The sequence below is a fragment of the Drosophila sulfurigaster genome, chromosome X (genome assembly GCF_023558435.1).
Source record: "Drosophila sulfurigaster albostrigata strain 15112-1811.04 chromosome X, ASM2355843v2, whole genome shotgun sequence".
Lineage (NCBI taxonomy): Eukaryota > Metazoa > Arthropoda > Insecta > Diptera > Drosophilidae > Drosophila > Drosophila sulfurigaster.
The window spans coordinates 19,249,867-19,272,056 of NC_084885.1; the positions used below are offsets into that span (position 1 = coordinate 19,249,867).

Consider the following 22,190-nt stretch of genomic DNA (forward strand, 5'->3'; position numbering starts at 1 on the left):
ATGTACATACATACATGCATTCGTAGTTACATAATGTATCTATGTATGCATTTGTCTATGCACACAAATAAAAGCACTTGCCAGCTGCGCTTTCATCAAAAGCGACAGCGGCGTATTTCGTATTTTCCCAACTGCTTTCGACTTTCGAAATTGAAATCGGCTTTAAAGAGCTACAAACCAAAAAACACATAGAATTAGTTATGAGCCATGCGTATACTTAATTAGTACACTGTGCACACTTACAAAAATGTTTTCGGTTTGATTTCAAATACAATAATACGAAACTTGTTAATTAAGAGGCAGGAAATGATGGCAGGGAAAACTTGTTGCAACTTTAATAAGCACTCGCATCTAAGTACAGCAAAGTTCATCATTGTTAGGCATATCAAATTTGAGTTAAGTGCAAAGTAATGGGCGACTTCTTGGAAGTGATTTCTCAATTTAAGAGATGCAGTGACAATCCTCACGCCAACACTGGCCAATCCAATGCTCCAGTCGCTTGCAGAATTGATGGCATTTGGGAAAATGTGGATGATAGCGTGATCGCTCCTGGCAGAGGCCACGATCCATGCTAATTGCCCGCGACTTGATCGAGGCTGTTCCCAGTGGCTTTGATGTTGTCGTCGCATCCGATATAAAGATCTCCTTGTCCTCGTTCCCCGCTGGAGCTGGCTCTGGCAATGGAGCAGCCGCTGGCTCAGGCGCGGGTTCTGGCTCCGGTGCTGGAGCTGGAGCTGGTTCTGGTGCCGCACTTGCCTCACGCTGCAGTCGCCGTGCCATGCCAGCGCTCAGGCTGAGGCACAGACAAAGGCTGAGTAACAAGATTGATAGTAAACGCATATTTTTTTGGGTTTCACGTCTTGAATGCTGCGAATTTCAATCGCGACTGCGACACTTGATTCGCCCTCAATGCGTAATTCCAGCATTCATAGATTCATATCGCGTATCAGGCGCCTCAAGGTCAGAGGTCAATTCTAATCATTGGTGCCGCGACTTAGTTTCGATTGCCACTGCAAAACATCACAAAATGTAAGGCAAACGTATTTAGTTCGTCACGATGATCGGATTGGCGATAACTGTGCTAAATGTTTATACACACAGTGCCTCAGCGCATTCTGCGGACGCTACGTAAACCTTAGAATTTCTAGAGTGCAATTAAAAATCGAGATTCTTTTGAACTATACATTGTATTAATTTTTTTTTTTTTAAATTGATTTTGGAATTTTATTCAAATTTCTGAACGAAATTTATCTAATTATTTATGAGTATTTTAATTTTTTTTTCTATTATGAATTCTTGTTGTAATTTTATTTAAATTTCTTAATGAAATTTATAGCAAATGAAAATGGAAATACTTTCATTTGTAATACTTTTATAGTTTTAACAGCTAATTAATTGATCTCAGAAAACGGCATAACATAACATCCCCATTTAACTTTGATTGCATTAAGAAGTCAATAAAATATATAAATATAATACAATAGTTTTATTATTAACATAAAAACATATAAATAAGAAGTGGTTTTATTTTTGTGTATGAAGACTTCATCAGTAGCTAAACTAGTATAACACTTTTTTGACGTCACAAATGACACAATAATTTTACGAGGTAGGCGGCAAATTCGCATTTGTGTGTTGTGTACATCAACTCGTGTGATTTGTGTGTACATCAAATCAGCTTATTAACTGCCACATGGTCATTTCATGGACACAACAACAACAAGCAATCATCAATTCTATTGCTTATCAGCGGCAATTATTACGAAATATTCTATCGCTGAAAAACACATATACACTCACTTATTCGGCGTGTATATAAAAGCCTCAATTATGTTAACACATGCATACATATATATGTACGTATGTATATATATATAGTATAAAGAAGTAGCAGCTGGAGCAGCAGCAAAGACCAAGAATTGGGAGCAGGACCATCAAAAATGTTGAGCTGGTAATTTATGCGGAAATTTGATTTTTATGTGCTCGAATGTTTAGAGGCTGCCGCTGCTGCTGTTGTTGTTGCTGTTGCTGTAAAGTAAGTAAAATTGATGGGCGACGGACAAGGCAGTTAAAGGAACATCAAAATGCTTTGGCGCGGACTGCCAACGAATATTGCGGGCTAATTTTTGGCACTCAACCGAACTGGCATACAAACATACTTACATACACGGAAACGCATAAAAGTCCATTTGCTTTAAAATGCAAAAACAATAACAATAATCATAATAATAATACACAATAACAATAACGACAACGACAACGTCAACGAGAACGAAAACGAGAACGAGAACGAGAATCAGCAAAAGAAGTGGATGGAGAAGGTGGAACAAACAGTCAAATGTATGGCACGATGAGTGTTCTTCTCTATAAAGAACAGCTGCCAAAACAACTTTGGAATGTTTGCCAATTGCTACAACTCTCTCTCTCTCTCTCTCTCTCTCGCTCGCTCTTTGCACCCTTTTCTCATTTCCACTTTCACTTTCCACAGCTGCTTCGGCAGCAAGAGGAAGTCAATAAAAATAATGCAATATAAAGTTGCGGCGATTTGCCAGCCACATTACATCAATATATTTTGTAGTAGCAACTCCATTAGAGGCTATTACGAAACTGCAGTTCGCATTATTTACGAGCAAAGTATTGAAATGTTATCTTATTTAAATATTCGCCACCTGCCATTACTTTTCATTGACATCTGGATGGGGAAATAGATAAACACTAAGCTAACAATAACACTGGACATCATTTAAATAATTTTAACTACCTACGAATTGTCATACCAAAAAAAAAACAAGTTTTTATCCATGGTTGAGTGTGTTGGACTTTTTTATACCCGCATCTCATTTATAAAAGTATACCAAGAACATATAACATATATTATATCCCTATCTTTTTAAGTCTTTGATGTTCTGTGTTTCATACTAACAGATGGGCAGACAGACAGACGGACCGACAGACGGACAGACAGACGGACAGACAGACGGACAGACAGACGGACAGACAGACGGACAGACAGACGGACAGACAGGCCATGTCTATATCGTCTCGGCTGTTGGCGATGATCAAGAATATATATACTTTATGTGGTCGCAAATGCCTTTTATAATACCCATCTACTCTATATGGGTAGCGGGTATTAGCAAAAAACACATTTCTATCTCATGTCTGACGAACGACACACATAAATCAATGACTCTATACATTCTCAATTTTCCATTTTCAATTTAGCAATTGCTGCTGGGAGAAAAAGCGCAAGACCATTCAGAATAGCACTTGAGGCGTCAATAGCAAATTGATTTGGTAAACCACAAAGTCAGAGCAAAGACAAAGTATAATCTCAATTGCTTTTAAATTTTGTCACAAAAAAAGGAAAAAATAAATAAATAAATAAAATAAAAAACAGAAAACAGAAAATCGAAAACGAAAGAAAGCCGACGCAAAATCATACAAAAGACTGCCGTCTAAACGATTTAATTCCGTTACCGGAAATGAAGCAGAATAATCGTTAAAAATAAACAAATAACAAGAAATGCTTCAAGTAAAGTACACTAAACTAACAGACTATGCGACTAGCGAATGCTCTGCTCATTGAATAGCAATATTCATTTATATCTAAAAGTTCTCTAGTATACTTGATATATTTTTAAAGAATTTTTTGCAAAGAAATTCTATTTGTTAGACTAACTGAATGAACAGGTGAACAAAGCCGAAGAGCGTTGCAGAAAAATTCGTTCAACTTGTTGATGGCCTCGACTGATGGTCAGGAAAAGATATTATCAGTGGGGCAACTTTTATGTATTTTTTCTCCTTGTTGTCGTTGTTGTTGTTGTTCCTTCGCTTACTTTTTTTCGTTGTTGTTTTTCGTTTTTGTTTTTGTTGGCTTTAATTAAAAAAGTTTCTTTTTGGTGTTCCTGACTTCTAAGTTTGTCATGGCGACTGACAGACGAAACACGTATGTGCCTCCAACATTTAAATATATATATACTATATATGCCGATAAACTTACATATGTATATGCATCAAAATCAGTTACTATATATGTAAGTATATGGTGTACATATATGTAAGAATTTTTGTTTTTGATTTGATGCTTTTACTGTTTGTTTGGTAAATGTTATCAAAAATGTTTCATAACTTTAATAATATGCTCATGCTCATGAGCGCACAAAGGCAACGCCTGAGTCCGCTTCGTTCTGACTTCCTTTTCAGATAAAAGAAATATGTTAATCAAAAGCAAAATCAAAAGCAATACTCACACAGCACAGCACAACATCGCAATCTCATTCCTTGCTTTTGTATCCCCAAACCGTCAACCGAGGAGCATTGTGAAGTCGAGCAATCGCGCAATGCGTGAGCCAAACAAAAATATAATTTGTTTATGCATGTTGATTTAATTAAATTTTCAAACATGTGCATACATTTGTACACACACACACACATACAGACACATGGAGTATTTCGAAATTCGCTTTCATGCTGCCAACCGACGCTGACTTCCAAAGAAATCACTCAGAGAATATCGAAAGAGTGCGAGAGTCACATTAACATTTAGCAACAGCAACAGCAAAAGGAAAACGAATCCCTTGCTCAACAGAAAACATAATAAACAAAAGAGCAGCAGCAGCAGCAGCATGAACCATGAACAAACAAGTTATTCGGGTACTCTAGTCAATTTTCCAATTAAAGTTGTGACTCTCTGTTTAAGAATCACACATTCCATAGTTAGTTTGTTAGGCAATCAAATACTCTAACTTGCATATGGAAGTAAATATGTTTGGTTGTTATGACAGGAAAACTATGGATAGCAACAAAAAGGACTCTCATTGTATTGTGGAAATCATATAAAGGTAATAAAACCGAGAAAACTCAACGCATATCATACAATATTCAGAATTCCCCATGAGAAGCAATTGCTTGATATAGGGACCACGAATACATATGTATACGTATGTAAGCATGAACATAGTAGTTACAAAGTGGTCACAAGACCGAGTACTTGAATGCCGAAGAGCAATAAATTGCTTCACATTGTTTGTTCATACTCTAAATGCATTAAGGGTATTTTTGTTCAGCAAATGAGCTTGTCTTCTAAACTAATTGAGGTAAACATTAATTATTTTCAGAAATTTCGTATAATTAGTCGGTCAACTAAATGTTTAAAGATTGACTAGAATGTCTTAAGCGAACTGAATTAAAAACTCAAGGCCGATTATAAGACAATGATATAAAGACAATGTGTGTTTGATATTTACCAACATAAAAAGAATATATATCAATATTATATAATTTCAAATAAGTTAATTAAATAAATATACAAAAATTGATCAAAATTCTTACTTTGTTTTATAGACTTAGTAATTAGTAGGACTTTGTGAACTTCTCGAAAATATTATCTAGCATGAAGTTGTGAAGAAAAGAAAGCACTAATTAAATTTTTGCTTTATGCATCTTGTCATACTTTCCCTACGAAAGAGCACATTGCAAATACGAACAAGTGTAGATGTTTTTTTTTCCTTTTTGACTTTTTGTTTGTGATCTGAGTTTCAACGTTCATGACGAGATATGAGTGTGTCCTGTGTGTGCGTGTATATGTGTGTGTGTGTTGAAATGTTGATGGCTTGAAAAATGCATGACTTTGGCTATGCAATTAAAATGGACAACAACGAATCATTGATGGCCATAACGATTCTGACGCGTTGACAGCACATTGATGTGGGTCCATCTACATACTTCTCGCAGTCACTGTCATTACGTATACGAGCTCTCTTGTGTTCAGCCTTATTCAAAGTGTGCCTGGCCAGACGATGGCCATTTCGTTTGTGACTTCAATCGAAAGGAGTCAAACGCAATGCCATTCTCTTTGTAGTTTGATGTTTCCTTATCGCTTCCATACTGTAGTTGGCACTTGAAACGACTTTCAGTAAAGCAATGTGGGAATACAAAATAAATAATAATACTAGTGAAAAAAGTAAGCATAAAAACAAATTAGTTATTTTTTTTATTACATTTGATTGAATACTTTATAAGAAAATGTGAAGGAATATTTATTTATTTTATATATTTATAAAAATATTAATATAGTTTTCAAATTTTAGTCAATCGCAATAAAATATAATAATGATTTTGTAACAGTCGGAATCAAAATAATAAAAAAAATTATGGCTTTATAAAACACACATATTTGTAATCTAAACTTTTATTGTGTAGACTTAGAACTTTGAGTGGCTGTTTCATATGAACTTTGTCGCCGGATGCCCAGATTATTATTCAAATTTAAAAATGATTAAGTATATCATTCGATTATTATAGACAATGCTGTAAAAAATTGACAGAGTAAGCTGTGAGTATGTAGTTAGTAACCGATTTGTACAAAAAGTGATTGCCAAAATTTTGAAAGAATTTGTGAAAAATTGATGTCATTCTGTTTGTCTAGGCGGCGGACCAAGAAATTTGTGTGTGCGAACCAGCTAAGTGGGCGTGGTCAAGCAAAAGATCTTCACAAAGATTGCTTATGTTACTCAACAGTTGTCAGTGCTGCTAAACAGTTGTATGATACTTAACTACAAGACTTTGCATTGCATTCTCAGAGGAAGCCGCGGCCAGTTGATTTAAGTATGTGACTGAAAAAGTCAATGACAAAAAGTTTGATCTATATCTTTCATATGTTGTGTGTGGGTTTGACTAGGTGGCGGACCGAGATAATAGTGAAGGTTAATATCTTAAGTGGGCGTGGTCGGGTGGATGGGCTTCACAAAGATTGCCAAGCTTGCTTTTGGGTACTTTTGATTAACTGATGCTCAACTGTTGCCACTATTGCTCAACAGTTGTGCAGAAATGCAAGGCATTACAGATTAGATGTGTAGAGCTGAATGATATTACAATGCATTATCAGAGCAAGATGTTCTGTTGATTTAAGCATGTGCCCAAAAAAGTCATTGCCAAAAATTTAGATCAATTCGCTTCATATGTTGTGTGTGTCTTTGACTAGGCGGCGGACTGAGATATTAGTGAAGGCGGATGTGTTAAGTGGGCGTGGCTTCGCGGGAGGGTGTAACAAAGATTTCTTAGCTCGTTATTTCATGTGTGTGTATGTGTATGTGCGCTTCATTCTAATCAATTATATGGAACTCAATTTATGTATTTATTTCGTTCGAATTAAAAGTATCGCATACTTATTGCTAAAGCAATGGTTGCAAAGGCTTTCAGCAAAGGATTATGAAAAATATAATCTTTGTGATTAGAATTTAATTAAGTTTATTATGAAGAAATTAAGCTAGTAGCTGGACAACAGTTAGCACAACGAACTTTATATGTACTTGTATGTATAGAGAAAGCTAATAAAAATAGTAAAATTTTCTTATTATTGCTTGCTTTAATTACAATATATTAAAATTATTAACACGATAACATAAAATGTAATCGTGTTGAAAATTTAAATAGTAATATTATGGAAACGGTTGAGTTTAAGATCTTTGCATATAGCTACCAATAGCAAATGAAACACTACGAAAGTAAATTGAAATATGTTCTATAGTATACAAAACAATAATATTGTAGCTAGAAACAATAACAATTGAAGTAATGATTTTCTAATAACTTGCCATTAGAAATTGTTTCTCATCACATTAAAAAATGTGATAGTGAGTGCTGAATACTTGTAAAATTATTTCCATTAACAGATTGCACAGAGTTCGATGCAGTTTAATAAACTGAACAATATGCGAAATTGAAGCTGCACACATACACATGTAAGTATGCAGATAGACGCAGATACACAGACAGAGGCAGCACACACACACACATGCAAATGAATAGACAATGGCCGGTGCAGACAGCCAGCATAATTCTCGTTATCCCAGTGCTTATCGGGGCATAGGGCAGAGAACAGAACAGAACAGAACAGAGCAGAACAGAAGAGGATAGTGATAGGAAGAGGAAGAGGAAGACGCGCCAAAGGAGCAGAGGAGCAAAAGGCGACGGTCACAAAAGACAATCACGAACAAAACAATTTGATAATTAATCGTTTTGAGCTCTCGGCTGCTCCCAGTTAGATATATGGCGCTGCATAATCACATCATATCATTTATTTCGGATGTGCTTGCTTGCATGTGTGTGTGTGTGTGCAGCCGGAAACGGAAATAGCAAAAACGATTGTACCAAAATGCTGCTATTGTTGTTGTTCTTGGTCGCGTTGTCATTGTTGCTGCTGCTGCCGGCAAAGCCAATAATTTAGACCTTATTATGGCGATGATTTGAGATATGAAGTTCTTGCTCAATGCATTATTATTGAGTCTTTAAGATTGTGCTTTATAGTCACTTGATTAAGTTTGTCTGCAATTAATATAATAGTTTTATATAGAGGTTTAAGCTGCATAGAAAATGTTTATAAATTTAAATATGATTTCATAGTTCATCGCTTTGATTTATACACTCTTTAATTTTTAGGTTTTTATCCATAAGTTTTCATTATCCAACTTTTAGTTTATAAAATTTCTTTAACACGTATCGCTTTTCTTTACAATACACTCCATGTTATTAGAAAACAAGAAAAAATATTAAAATTAACAAAAGAATTGGCCACCTTACATTATTAAATATAAAATGAATTAAATAATAATAAAGAAAAAGAAATTGGAAATCATAATTCGATAAGAATTTCGCATCCCGATTAAGTTATAGTAAATAGAGGATTGATTAAGGATGTGTTGAAAAGGTAACTTGAATAATTAGACAAATAATAAAAAATATATGTGAGAATCTATTGCACAACGTTTGAGTGAGAAGTTCACACTTTGGCAGTCAGAAAGTACTTCCATTTGCTGCCTGTTTACACACATCTTCTTGCTATATTATTTTCAATTGTATTCATGCTGAGAGCAACAAACCATATTGAAACGCTTGTCAACTAATTGGGTTACATACGAATATACACAACGATTACCATCTATGTGTGTGTTTTCGTATTGGCAGCAGGCAGAAATGTATCATTGACCAGTAAACACACAGACACACAGCCACACACACATTCTACATCTGCTCGTATGTTGTTGTCTTGTTGGCCACAGAATCTTGTAATTTGGGCCAACATTGTCAAACAATTACATGACTTTATAATTAATTTGTCCTTACAATATGATAACAGTTCAAAAGTGACACTGCAAAATGCTCGATGTCCGGAGTGCAAAAGCAAAAGTAGAATGAGAAGCAGAAGCAAAAGCAGAAGCAAAAGTCTTTGCTAAGGCCAAGCCGCATGCCACATGCCGCATGTCAATGTAAAATTGTGAAATGTAAATGTAAAAATGTACATGAAAATTGTACTAAGTGCAGAAGAGCGTATGCTCCCCTGTTTAGCTTGGGTTCGAGGAGAACAAAGTGAACGTGGAGGCTTGGCTGCTGCTTGGATGTGATAATAAAATTTGCAGCAATAGCAATGGGCAATGGATGGATGGGCCAGACTTTTGAGCTGAGTGACTTTGCTGTTGATGGCGTGTTGCTTTCAACTGTCTGTAATGGAGGACAGTAGAAGGAGAAGGTCAAGTCAGATAGGCAAGCAAACGGATATCATTGGAGTCTGGAGTGTGCGATGGGTTGGTTGGCTGGCACTCAAGAGCCCGCTGTCCATGTTGTTAACATAGATCAACAGCTCACACACATACACACACACACACTAGCACACAAATGCGTTGTAATCTAATCAAATGACAATATACTATACTTGTTCTCTCTCCTCCCCCTTCTCCTTTCCGTTGCCTTTAGCTTAGCCATCATCATTGTCGTTGTATATTAGCCAGATTGTTGCTGATGCTGCTGCTGCTGTTCATGACAGAGTTTGTAGTGTCTCTCTTTCGATATTGTTAGCTCCGTCTCTTTCATTGTTTGCTTTCGCAACTATGCGTGTTTGTATGTGTGTGTGTGTTGGAAAAGTCTGTCTGAGCTGCAATTTAAACATCATTTATTTTAAATGTAATAACTATTTCAGCATGCAGTCAGTTTGTGCCGCTTGCTGCTTGCCAGCTGATTGCAAAAATGATTGCATGTAATCACTCATACGACACATTGGCCAACACACACAAATGCCAAGCCATCAAACTATCAACCCATCAACCACTCCGGCCATCGTGTTTCGTTTGTATTCCTGATTTGTTTTATACTCGTCCATGTCCTGTCTCTTGTTATGCATTTCAAAATACAATCAATCATTGTTCACAGCGCTTCCACAGCTACAAATCCAGATTCATCGTATCTTTCTTCTCCTCTTTCTTGCTTGCCTGTCAGCCGATGGTGTTTCGATGTCATACTCAAAATGCACACTTAACATATAGTACGTTTTGCTTGATAACTTCGTTTCATAGCAACATCGATCTTGAAGATGTGCAAAGTAACTGTAAGTTTCTCAAACCGATTCAAAACTTGATTACTTTGGGTTCAGAAGTATTTGAATCGAATCGAATTTAATTTAATAATCGCAGTTTATTTACTTTGTTATCCACAGTTGATGCAGTGGCGAAATTCAGAATGTCATTAAATTCCATTAAATTTAAGTAAAATTGTTTCTTAAAATTGAAATTCAATCATTTACAAGTTATCTTTGTTCTAATTTATTTGATCAATTTGCTATCATTGAAAATAACATAAATGAATCAATCAATCGCTATCGATGACGAATGTTAGCAGTGCATTTACATAAACATTTGCATTGTACAAATTACTAACTAATATTGACCAGATAAATAGATAGACCAGATAAATAGTCAAAGCGAATGGATGTGTTTTATTCATACTTCCGTCAAGATCTATCCTGACGAACGAACTCCTTTGTTCAAAGATTATTAACATTATTCTTATCATGCTTATAAATAGTTTAGCTGAAAAAATGTATGTTTAACTTGAATAGTTTTCGGAATCGTCAATTTAAAATTGTTTATTTAAAATATTTTGAATTTTCCTCATATATTAAAGTACAAAATAAAGATGTGCTGCCCTTATAAAAAGTGAATTGAACTCGAATCTAAAATATAGATTTCAGTTAATCATTAAGCTAAAGAAATTGAAGCTGAACTACAAGTGAAAATAAATGAATTTATTTTGTATTGAAATTCTAAACTAAACAGGTAATTAGAATAAAATTATATTAATATATTAATATGTTTTGTATATAATTAATGCGTCATATATTATTTACAATTTTGTTATCCTAATCAGTTAGATTAATAATTAATTAATTTCATTTTTTTTTTATTATTTTAATTTAAAATTTTTTCAATCAGCCACTCACATGAGCTGCCCTAATAAAATGTCAATTGAAATCGATTCTGAAATATATATTTGAGATAATCAATTGAGTTGATGTCATTCACAGTCTCAGTCTCAGTTTCAGATCTTTTACATTGCGCTTTCATGGCTGAATGAAGGTGCAAAAGCATGTGAGGTCAATGCTCATCGACACACACACACACACACACACCCAATACGTGTGTTGAAGCATGTTAATGTGTTTTGTACTTGGCGTATTCAGTATTGAGCAGACAGTACTTGCATTATATCACTCACATACGAGAAGCCAGTCATATGCATATCTCCCAAACACACATACACGACAAACATAATGTGTCTATGTGTGTGTGTGTGTGTGTGTGAGCAACGGGTCATCACAATGGCGATTTAGCTGCAGGAGGAGTCTGCAGCTCGGCTGTGATTAAAATGATATTTTCAGACAATGTCAAACAGCGTGTGACTAATGGGTCTATGGGTTGTCCGAAATGTCTGTTATTACTTGATAAATCTTGTCGGTCACACATTTTAGCCGACCAACAACACACACACAGACAACAAACAGATAGCGAGTGTGCGTATATTCTTAGACATACTTATGCATGTGTGTATTCAAGGCTTGCTCTCCCCTCTCCCCTCTCTCTGGGTTTGTTTTATGCAAATCCCTCGCATTCGAGCCTAATGACAAATGGGTCAAAAATTTGCGGCTAATGACACAAATGTGCTTGTTTCTGCCTATAAATTTTATGCATAAATAAATCCATAGAAGGCTACAAATTGCAAAGGCAAAAAAAAATATCACAAAATAAGAAGGCAAATGCTAGAGCACGAGAATAGCAAAAATAGAAAACATATGAGTAAGGCAACCAAAAAGAAAAAAGGCCTCCGAATAGAAGCAAACAAACAAACTATGATTGAAGACTTTCCAGCAACGACCTTTGCGGGTTTTCTGGCATCGCACATTAATCAATGGACAAATAAACATAAGATTAACTTAAATGGTCATAAGGGTAACGTTCCTATAATATAATGGCTCTGCTTCTGCTCGCCTTCGACGGATAGGCGGATAGAGTAAAGTTTCAGAGAGCGGAACTTGTTGTGCTATTCTAATCTATGAATGTTTACACAAATGTGTTGAAAGCGAATTAAATGGTTTCCTTCTTTGTTGCAAGAGACATTAGGTGCCAAATTAAAGCTTTAATATAACTTGTGTTTGTCAATATAATTGTAAGATTAAAGTGTCTGAATATTAATAGCTAGCTTTAATATTTACAAAAGGAAAATATTTAAAGAGAAAAATAGTTGACAAATCTTACAATTAGAATTGATTATAATAATTCAAAAGCCCCTAAAATAAAATTTGAAAATACTACAAGCAGTCAAATGAAATTACCTCTAAGAAAATTACACTAAAAATAAGAACTGATCACCGACTTAAATTTGAAAATAATACAAAATTAAATAAAAATGAAATTAAACAGCACTACTTTGAAGAAGTATACAAAAAACTATAACAAATGTTTATTTTACAATATTAGATATATTATTTTCTCAGTTGTATTGTACATTCCACATACAGTAGAATCCGGTTATAACGACGCCGCTTATAGCGTCCATCCGGTTTTTGAGACTAAAATTCGATGACTTGGTGGGTCCCCATACAAATTAAGTTGATTAAAACATTAATTAGTTGCATTTTAAAAACCTATGGCAACCATAAAATAAACAAAATTTTATTTTACAATTTTTGGTTTGTAGGTGTTCCGGATATAACGACGGTCCCTTGAAAGTCGCTATAACCGGATTCTATATATTTCATAGCAACTAAAAAATACAAAGTAATGATAAGCTTACTTCTGGCCAGTCGATAGATTGAATTCACGTTTACCATTTGGCAGTGCATAATTGCAATTAAACAATTTTTCGTGTCCGTCTGTGCAAATACGAATATAAATGTGCGTGATTGTGATTGTTATTGCGAATTATTTACAAAATTTTATGCTGCACGCATATTGAATTCTTGTTTAATTTGAAGTGCTCTGAAAGAACAATTAATTCTGTGTTGTGGCATTTAATGAAAATTGTGTTGTTGCACACACATATTCTCATCTTTCAAGTTAATAACAAACAAGTGCTCAATCTCTCTCTGGATGGCAATGACCAACTACGAAATATCCTATGCCAAGACATTAAATTTAACGACTGTTGTACAAACATTAGACCCTTTTCTTATGTCGTAGGTGTGTGTGTGTGCACATTTTTAATGTGTACTGGGTATAAAAAGCCAAATAAATAGGAAATCTGTCCAACGTCAGTTTCTACTTGGGCGTAATCTTATAGCACGTACTGTATGTGATGTATTATTTACATTAGTTGTCCAATTCAAATACAATAACTGCAATACAATGAAGTAGACTCCGCACAGTGTTTGTCCGTCTCTCTCTCTCTCTCTCTCTCTCTCTCTCTCTCTCTCTGTTTCGCACTCTCGCACTCTGTTGCTCCATCTGTAGTGTTTGTATTTGAATTTGTATTTGAATTTATATTTGTATTTGTATTTGTATTTTTGTTAGTTGGTGGCCGGACAACAGCAGCAAATGTGCATGGTGTGTCTCCCAAAGGAGAATCACATTGCTGGCAACAATAAAAACAAGCCACAAGGCATTCGGCAATAATACCTGACTCTAGAATACCCTATAAATAGTTTAATACGAATAAAGTTTACTAATTTTATACGTACCATATTAAATCACATTTATGTTACTCAATAACAAATTTATTCTTTCCTTTCATTCTTTGAATTTTAGAAAATCGGTTTTTAGTTTTAATTGTAATATACAAATTTAGCAAATTTATTATTTCATTTATTTTTGCAACTTCACTTTTTAGCTTTAAGGTTTAGCACACACATTAAAAAAATGTATTCTTTCTCTCTTTTAATTTAGAAAATTCACTTTTTTAGTTGTAAATTTATCACAAAAATTTAGTAAATTTATTCTTTCTTTCTTTCAATTTTTGAACTTTTACATTTAAGTCTCAAAATTTAGCACACACATTAGTATGCACAATATGCTAGGGTACTTGGAGTTGGAGATAAACTAAGGCAAACAACACATACGAAGGCACAAGTTGTGGTAGGGAAACTAAAAAAAGCGCAGAGACCTAAACAAATATGCAGTAATCGTGACACTGGTTGAATGGAGACGACTTTGAAACCATGAAGTTGGGAGACAACGACAAACCAAGAGGAATTGCCTCTATTTGTCTTCATTACGATTGCTTCAATGGCCAACAAAACCATGTTTAACAACATCGATTAAAAGTCTCGACTCGGCAATAAGCAAATATATTTTTAATATTGTTTAATTAGTTAAGCGTTTTTCATGCATTGAAATTTCTTGAAATATTTTAAAGTGTTTCAAAAACAATTTCAATATTTTTGGGGATTTTTAATACACGCAATAAAAGTTGTGTAATTGCTTGGGTGGCATAGGGACTTATGCTTGTTCAGCTGAGTGCGAAGACTTTTCGCGAGGCGACGTCTTAAATTTACTTATGTTCAACTTGATTGCAAAAGGTGGCAAAAGGGCTTAGTTGGCATTATGGAAAACACTTGACATCAGGCATCAGGCATCGGGCATCGGGCGGCGGTTGCGATGGCTGTGACAGTCCTAAGTCAACACCTTGGGCATCCTTCAGAGCGCCGCGTTCAACGCCTTCAGTCAGACAATAATAACATTGCTCACCTTGTGGTAATAAGCTTCAATATTATTATACAATTTTTCGCGAGGTGCGCGGACTGAGCGAGAGGAAAGCGACAGCATCGTGGCTGAGCAATCATTTTCTGCTTCATGTCTGTGCGCGGTAATTCCAGATAAATGAAAATTCATAAACAAAGAACTCATTAAATTCTGTGTGGCAAGCCGCGTGGCCAGTTACCCATAAAGTAAGGCTTCTTTTCCTCTCTCTCTCTCTCTCCCTTTCTCTCTCTCGCTTTCGCTTTCGCTCTCATAAATACTCAACTCAAACGTTGTACGCTTTGCACCTGACCACCAGGCGGCAAAGGGCCTTGAGTGGCCACCTGGTCGAATGCATTTGCATTCCAAGTGGCTTCACTGAGCCACCCAGCAAACCAACAGCCCAGCTTTATACACAGTGCGTCCTTTTTTGAGCTCTCTTATTGCTGCCTTAAAGTTATCAAGCGAATTTGGCAGATATCCAGCACGACTTTTCAGTTCACAAGAGTTGCTGCCAATAACGATTTAAATTTACATAATTATCTGTCAAGTTTAAAATTTGTATTAATGGAGGGTATCTGCTAGTCATTCATTTCGCAACTAGTGCATTATTACTAGTTCTGTGTGTACTTGGCATAGCCTTCGCCCTTTTTTCCCTTGGGTTTTTATACCCACTACTGAAAGGGAAAGAGGGTATTATAACTTTGTGCCGGCAAGAAAAGTACACAAGGAAGGAGGCATCTCCGATCCTATAAGGTATAAATATTCTTGATTAGCGTCAACAGCCGAGACGATATAGCCATGTGCCTCTGTCCATCTGTCTGTCTGTCCGTCCGTCTGTATGAACACCTAGATCTCAGAGACTATAAGTGATAGCACTTGTTATGTTAACACGTAGATCAAGTTTGTATTACATATTTTTCACGCCCCGCAAATCGATAAAAGTCGGATAGTAAGCGCAATTTCGAAGCTTGATTTTTTGTATATAACATACAATAAATACTGAAGTCTTTATAATTCCTACAAATTTAGTTGCGATCAGACATAAATTGTAGAATTTATTTAGAAAATACTTTTGTATTAGTTACTGTGGTAGTACTATATTAATATAACAAATATAGCTCTTGGTATATTTTTAGTATTTTTGTGGTAAATTAATTTGGTATATTTTAAAATTGTGATATTACCGCACTGTTTTTGTTTGTATTCAACAGTCGAGCGCACTCGACTGTAGCTTTCTTATTTGTTTTATTAAATTTCGTATTTTGTTACTTGTCCAGCGCTCAGAAGCAGAGTAAGGATTAAACGCCCCAACGGCACTCAACGTTGAACTGTTTGACTTTATAATAACTTCGATTTGAAGCGATTTGCATTGAAAACTTGAAGTTTTTACTATCCTTCGCTAATCGATGTAAAAGAGGAAAGTAAAAGCATTAATAAATTGATTTTTGCAGGTGCGATTCATTTGCATTTGCAATTGAAGACATACAACTAATTTCCTGCTGTCCATTCGTTGCTAGAAATGGCAAAAAGCGTTTAAAGTCTTCAAAAATTGAGTTGAGTCAATAATTTGAACTTTACGTTTCCAGATGTAATGCCAATCTATCGAAAGCGAGAGACCAATCAAATGTTACTCGTTGCCTGTTGTTGTTGGTTGTGGTTGAAGTTGAATGGGCTCAATCTAGAGTTGTGCTCGCAAACACATGCACTTCATCATTGTCAACTGCCATTGAGACGATATGGCGATAGGCATGCAACACTCACACACATACATACACACGCGCACACATTACTCATACGCCCTGTGTGTGTGCCCAAATATTTGCACAGATATCACTAATGCGCAGCCGTACGTTGTAGGTGAATGTTGGCGTTCTGTTGTGACCGCAAACACACACGCACACACACACACACACAAACACATGCACACATGCAGAGTGTATCCAAAAGATACTTTCGCAGCACATCAAATTAGCGTTCTAACAAACTAGCCTGAATATTTGCCCAACACTTTTGGGATGCCGCGTGCAAACACGGAAATACACACACATACACACACTTGCACCTAGGTTAACAAACTAATACCAATACATACACACGCATATACATATACACACACACACACACACACTTAAAACGATACACGCTGAATGTCAGGTAGTTGAGTTGCTCTCTGCAATTTATGCCCCGGCAAAGCAAACGCAGCTCAGCCAAAAGGCAAACAAATACAAATCCTATTTGAATTGTAAGCATTTGGCTGAAGTTGCCTCGGTTGCCCCCAAAAAGGAAACGCTGCTGTGTAGCGACGGCTTTTACCACTACTATCTTCATCTAACTATATATATATATATATAGTGTATATATATATATATATAGTTAGATAACTGCGTGTCTCAATGCGCTGCATTGGCATTGGCGCTGAACAAATATTAATCTGAATCTGCAGACGACGCGTTCTCGCGATTGCCCCGAATTGGCAAGCTTCAAACTCCTGTGGGTCTTTCTGTGCTCTAGTCTAGCCTTTGCTTTTGCTTTTGCCAAAGTCACTTACCGAGGCAAATCAATTGCAATTACAACAAACACATTCGGCGAACCATCTGCCAAATGGAAATCAATTTGAAATGAGAATCACGTTCTGCCTTACAGCGTCTTTCACCTTCTTTTTCTCTCCGTGTCTCTGTGTTTTCTTTCGTCTTCTTCTTGTATTTTTTAGTTGCACACTTCAATTTCAGTTGCAGCCCTGCTGTTTGTAGTCGTAGTCGTAGTATAGTCGTTGTCTCTATATAGCTTCTTGTTTGCATTTCGATTGCCTTGCAAAACATGTGCAATGGCAATTCGTGCATGAAATCCATGTCGCAATACCAATGGGCTTTGAATGCCACTTATCTAACTACTACTACTACTACTTCGACATTGGATATGCACTCAGATGCGAACATGATAACGATCCTGTCAATTAACTCTACATTGAGAATACAATTTCAAAATAAAACCCTGTAAAGCTCTTTTAATAGTTCTTTGTTTACTTCAACTTTACTTTTACTTACTTTTAACTAGATAATTCGAAAGTTATAATTTATATTTTTGATTTAGGCATAAAACCTCAATCTAAATGGATTCCTTTATTATTCTTTGATTTCCACATTTATTTTTTTTTCATTCATATGAACATAAAACTGATTAAATTTTATATTTAAGACAGTTTTATTTCATTTACATTTTTATGTCAAACTAATTTGATTGCTAGTTCTTAATTTATAGTCAGTTATAGATTTATATTTAACATTTTTGTTCAGCAATTGCAAGTGATTATGCACAAAAAAAAGGACACACAATTTATGGAAAGCCCGACAAAAGGATTGACAACAGCGAAAAGAAAGGTCGACATAACATAATAGTAACAAGAACATGCATAAATATTAATTAACGTTTAAAGTAACAACGGAAAGACAAGCACTGCCAACGCAAAAAAAGAATGAAAATAAACAACAGAATTATAATATCACCTTTTCGTGTAACATTTATCATCAGTGTGTCCTTGTCAAAAAATGTGAAAAAAGTGCAAAAAAATGAAAATGAAAAACACAACAAAAAAAAAAAGGAGCAGAGAAACAAAAGGAAGCCCATCACAGGAAAGAGAAAACAGAAAACAGAAAAAAGAAAATAAAAATATAATAAAAAAATGTCAGGAAGAGCAACAACAACAAGAACAACACAAATAGCAACAACGCAACAGACAGTGGAAAAAAAGACAAATGAAAGTCGATAAATTGTCACGTCGGCGGCAAAGTGCAAAGAAATTTGTGTTTGCTGTATCTTCGCCCCCAATGACGTGGCTTTAATGCTCATATACGATACAATGTGATCGAATTAATAACAGCACCAGTAAAACAGCAGACAGCAAAAGCAACAACATCGACGGCAAACAGCCAATAGCCAACAGTGACATGAGCAAATTGAATCGCAAATCAAACAGCGCAGTAAGCACAAACCTCATTGGAGCTCAATTAAAGGTGAATCAAATTGCAAACTCATTAGCATACAAACAACCAATAGTATTTGCACTATATGTCGTCTATACATCGTGGATTAATCACGGTCAATGCCGAAGACACAAAAGTCAATCAACTGAAATAGAAGGCAGCAAAGAGAAAAGTATTTTTCGTTGCTTTTTGCATTGGCTCTTACGAGACATTTGAAACGTTTCATAAATATATTAGTAAATTCAACTAATATATATTATATATATTGGTAATAGCTAGCAAGTTTTTAAGTTTATAATTTATATCAATTTGTAAAGTCATTTGATTAAATCTGTTGAGCAAAATTTCAATGACAGTTATTGATTATTAAAAATTAAAAAAATTTATATTTATTTTATAAAACTCTTACTCGGGTCAATTCTGACTATTATTTCTGAAAATACGCCTCCAATCTTAATAAGAGTAAACAATAGTTTCTTAATTCAAATTAAAAGCTTCTAGCGTAACTTTTATATTTATGGATTGCAACATATAAGCACTTGATAACCATTTTAAGATCAAATTGAAGTGTTATAAAACGTGGAGGTAAAATTCGTTTATCGTTATGTTAGAACTACAATTCACCTTAGTAATATTTAGTGTCAGTTTCATTTAAGTTTTTCAATTGTTAATGATACTTAATAGTTTGCTGATATATTCCTTATTAAAATATAATTCGCTAGTAATTGCGTAAAATTTGTAGTCAAAATTGCAATGTCACAAAAAAAATTGAAACTAAAATTCACTTAATATCAGTAACTTTCAAGTTTTTCAATCGACAATTTTTATTTTAAGCTGAAGTTGCAATGTCACAAAATATGGAACTAAGGCTCTCTGAATTTATATTTTTACAGTATTTATCAGCAACTTTCATTATACTAATATATACCTGTTTTTTTTTTTTTTAATTATTCTAAAGCCTTACATTTTAAAATGAAATTATAAGTTTAAGGATCAATTAACGTTTGATTTATTCACTTAAGGGTCACATTTGAAAATGAAGTTCATAAAATATATAGGAAAGCCCTAAAATAATATTCAATTCAGATAGTTTAGTAAAGATTAAAGGCGTACTAAAGTCTCGCATTGAAGTTTTGATGCTTCGTCTTAGTTGCGCCTTCGTAGTGGGCGGCGTAATTGGCGTCAGATTGGGGAAAGGGCTAGACTTGTGCCTTCATTATTTGCGCTCAGTGTGTAGAAACGGAAAGTCGCCAAATGGTTATTTAATTTGTTTGCCAACTTTGCTTAACTTGCAGGTCGCACTCTCTATCTCTTGCTCTCTCTTTTTCGCTCTCTCTCTTTCTGTTGTTTTCCCACCTAAATTCAGCGGCTGTCTTTTGGGAAGCTTGTTGTAGTTGCAATGCGTGTAGCATACTTTGCGGCGCCCAACGGTTGACTGCGTGCCAAATGTGCGGTTACACATACGACTACGTGTGACTGTGACTGTGTGTGTGGGCGTGCGATTGTGACTGTATGTGTGTGTGTGTGTGTGTGTGAGTGTGTGTGAGTGCTGTGTTTCTTGCGGTTGCTTAAGACAAATGAATTTCGATTTAATTTTTGAACACCAAACCACAAAAGCTGCCACCAAAAGTGGCAAAGTAATTAAAATTTGCATTTCAAGGTGCGTCGTCTCATTTTTGTCATAATTGCTAACTAAACTATGCATTGGCAGTTTCTCGTTTCAACTAAACGCCTTTAAAGCGCTTGACATTAATTTGATTACGCTTAAGAATCATTTGAGCTAAATATTAATTAAAAGATGAATTCCTAAAAATAATGTTGATTAAGTCTAATGAGAAGCAATTACGTTGCGTCTTATTGATTATTCAAGCAAGGACTTTTATTGCAAGTTTCCTCTGAGAATATTACGTATACGCAATGGCTAAGATTTGAAGTAAAGAATTTGTTTTTTTTTTTGTCTACTATTTGCATTGGATATGCATGTTATTTAAAATATTTGTTATTTGCTGCAAATGTAAGCATAATGACAATCGGAATGTTCCTACGTAAATATGAATTGAACTCTTTGCCATCGAAATTATTTGTTTATTAAATTTGATAATAAATTGGATTTTGTTTATTTTGTGTGCATGCAATACGAGTATAAAAGGCGAAGCCTTTGTTGCACAATAAAAGCCTGGAGAGATGGAGTTACAAAGTTCAGCAACAGTTGAGCAGTTGCGAGTTACACCAAGATATGAAACAGCTATACTAGTTGCCTCTCCGTCTCTCTCTCACTCTTATTGCATTTGACGTGAACGTAAGAGTCAAAACTGCTCTGTTCTGTGCTCCCAAAGGGTGTCATAATTTTATATGCTGGCGCCGTTGATGCTAGCTACCGCTATTTCTGTGTGCCGTCGTCGTTGTCATCGGCTCTTGTGGCCAACTGGCGCTGGAGCTGTATCCCCTCTAGGCAAAGGGGTAAAAAGGGCAGCGAAAGAGGAATTGGAAATGAAAATGGGAATGGGAATGAGAATGAGAGTGGCAATGGCAATGCCACCGAACCGGACACACAAAGTATTGTTGAGATGTTAAGAGCTCGTCGCAGATTTTATCCTCGTCGTCGTCCTCTGTAGTTGACATAATTATATTGTAAAATATCGTTGCAAATTCCGTGTATCTAAGTGTCAGAGTGTCGGTGTGTGTGTGTGTAATGATATACGATGTGTGCGTCAGAGCTGCACTTTGTGCACTTTTCCGCCCGTTCGCTGCGTTCAATTCTTTTTCTACCCCTTTTGTTAATGCTGAAATTTATGAAGCATCGCGAACTAGCATATGTATGTGTGCGTGTGAGTGTGCGTGTTCGTGTGTGACGTCATCAAATTATTTTTGATTTAGTAAATCATCTGTGGGGTGGGAGATGCGAGAGAGCTTTCACATCGATTGTTACAACGACGTCAAAAGAAAAATGTGCTGCGTTTAACATTAAGCACTTCAAGTGCAACTGCATCCTTTTTCCTTTTCTTTGTGACAACTGCTACAATAGAAGTATTTTATACCATATATGGAGTATATGGAGTGTGCTGGCGTATTTGATTTTAATGCTCGTTTGTTGTCAGGTGACACGTTGAAGTTATGAATATGTTTCACATTTTTTTATTAACTTTGCCATTTAGTTTCTTGTCTTGAAATGGATTTGTGTTGAACTGCAGTAAATGGATTAACA

The 22,190-nt window shown here is 35.4% G+C and overlaps 1 protein-coding gene across 1 annotated transcript; it reads right to left on the reverse strand.

Annotated features, from left to right (window-relative positions):
• Positions 1-310: 310 nt before the first annotated feature.
• LOC133848045 (nematocyst expressed protein 3-like) lies at positions 311-868 on the reverse strand. The gene has a single exon (XM_062283410.1). The coding sequence runs from the start codon at positions 838-840 to the stop codon at positions 442-444; it is 399 nt and encodes a 132-aa protein (XP_062139394.1). The 5' UTR covers positions 841-868; the 3' UTR covers positions 311-441.
• Positions 869-22,190: the final 21,322 nt, after the last annotated feature.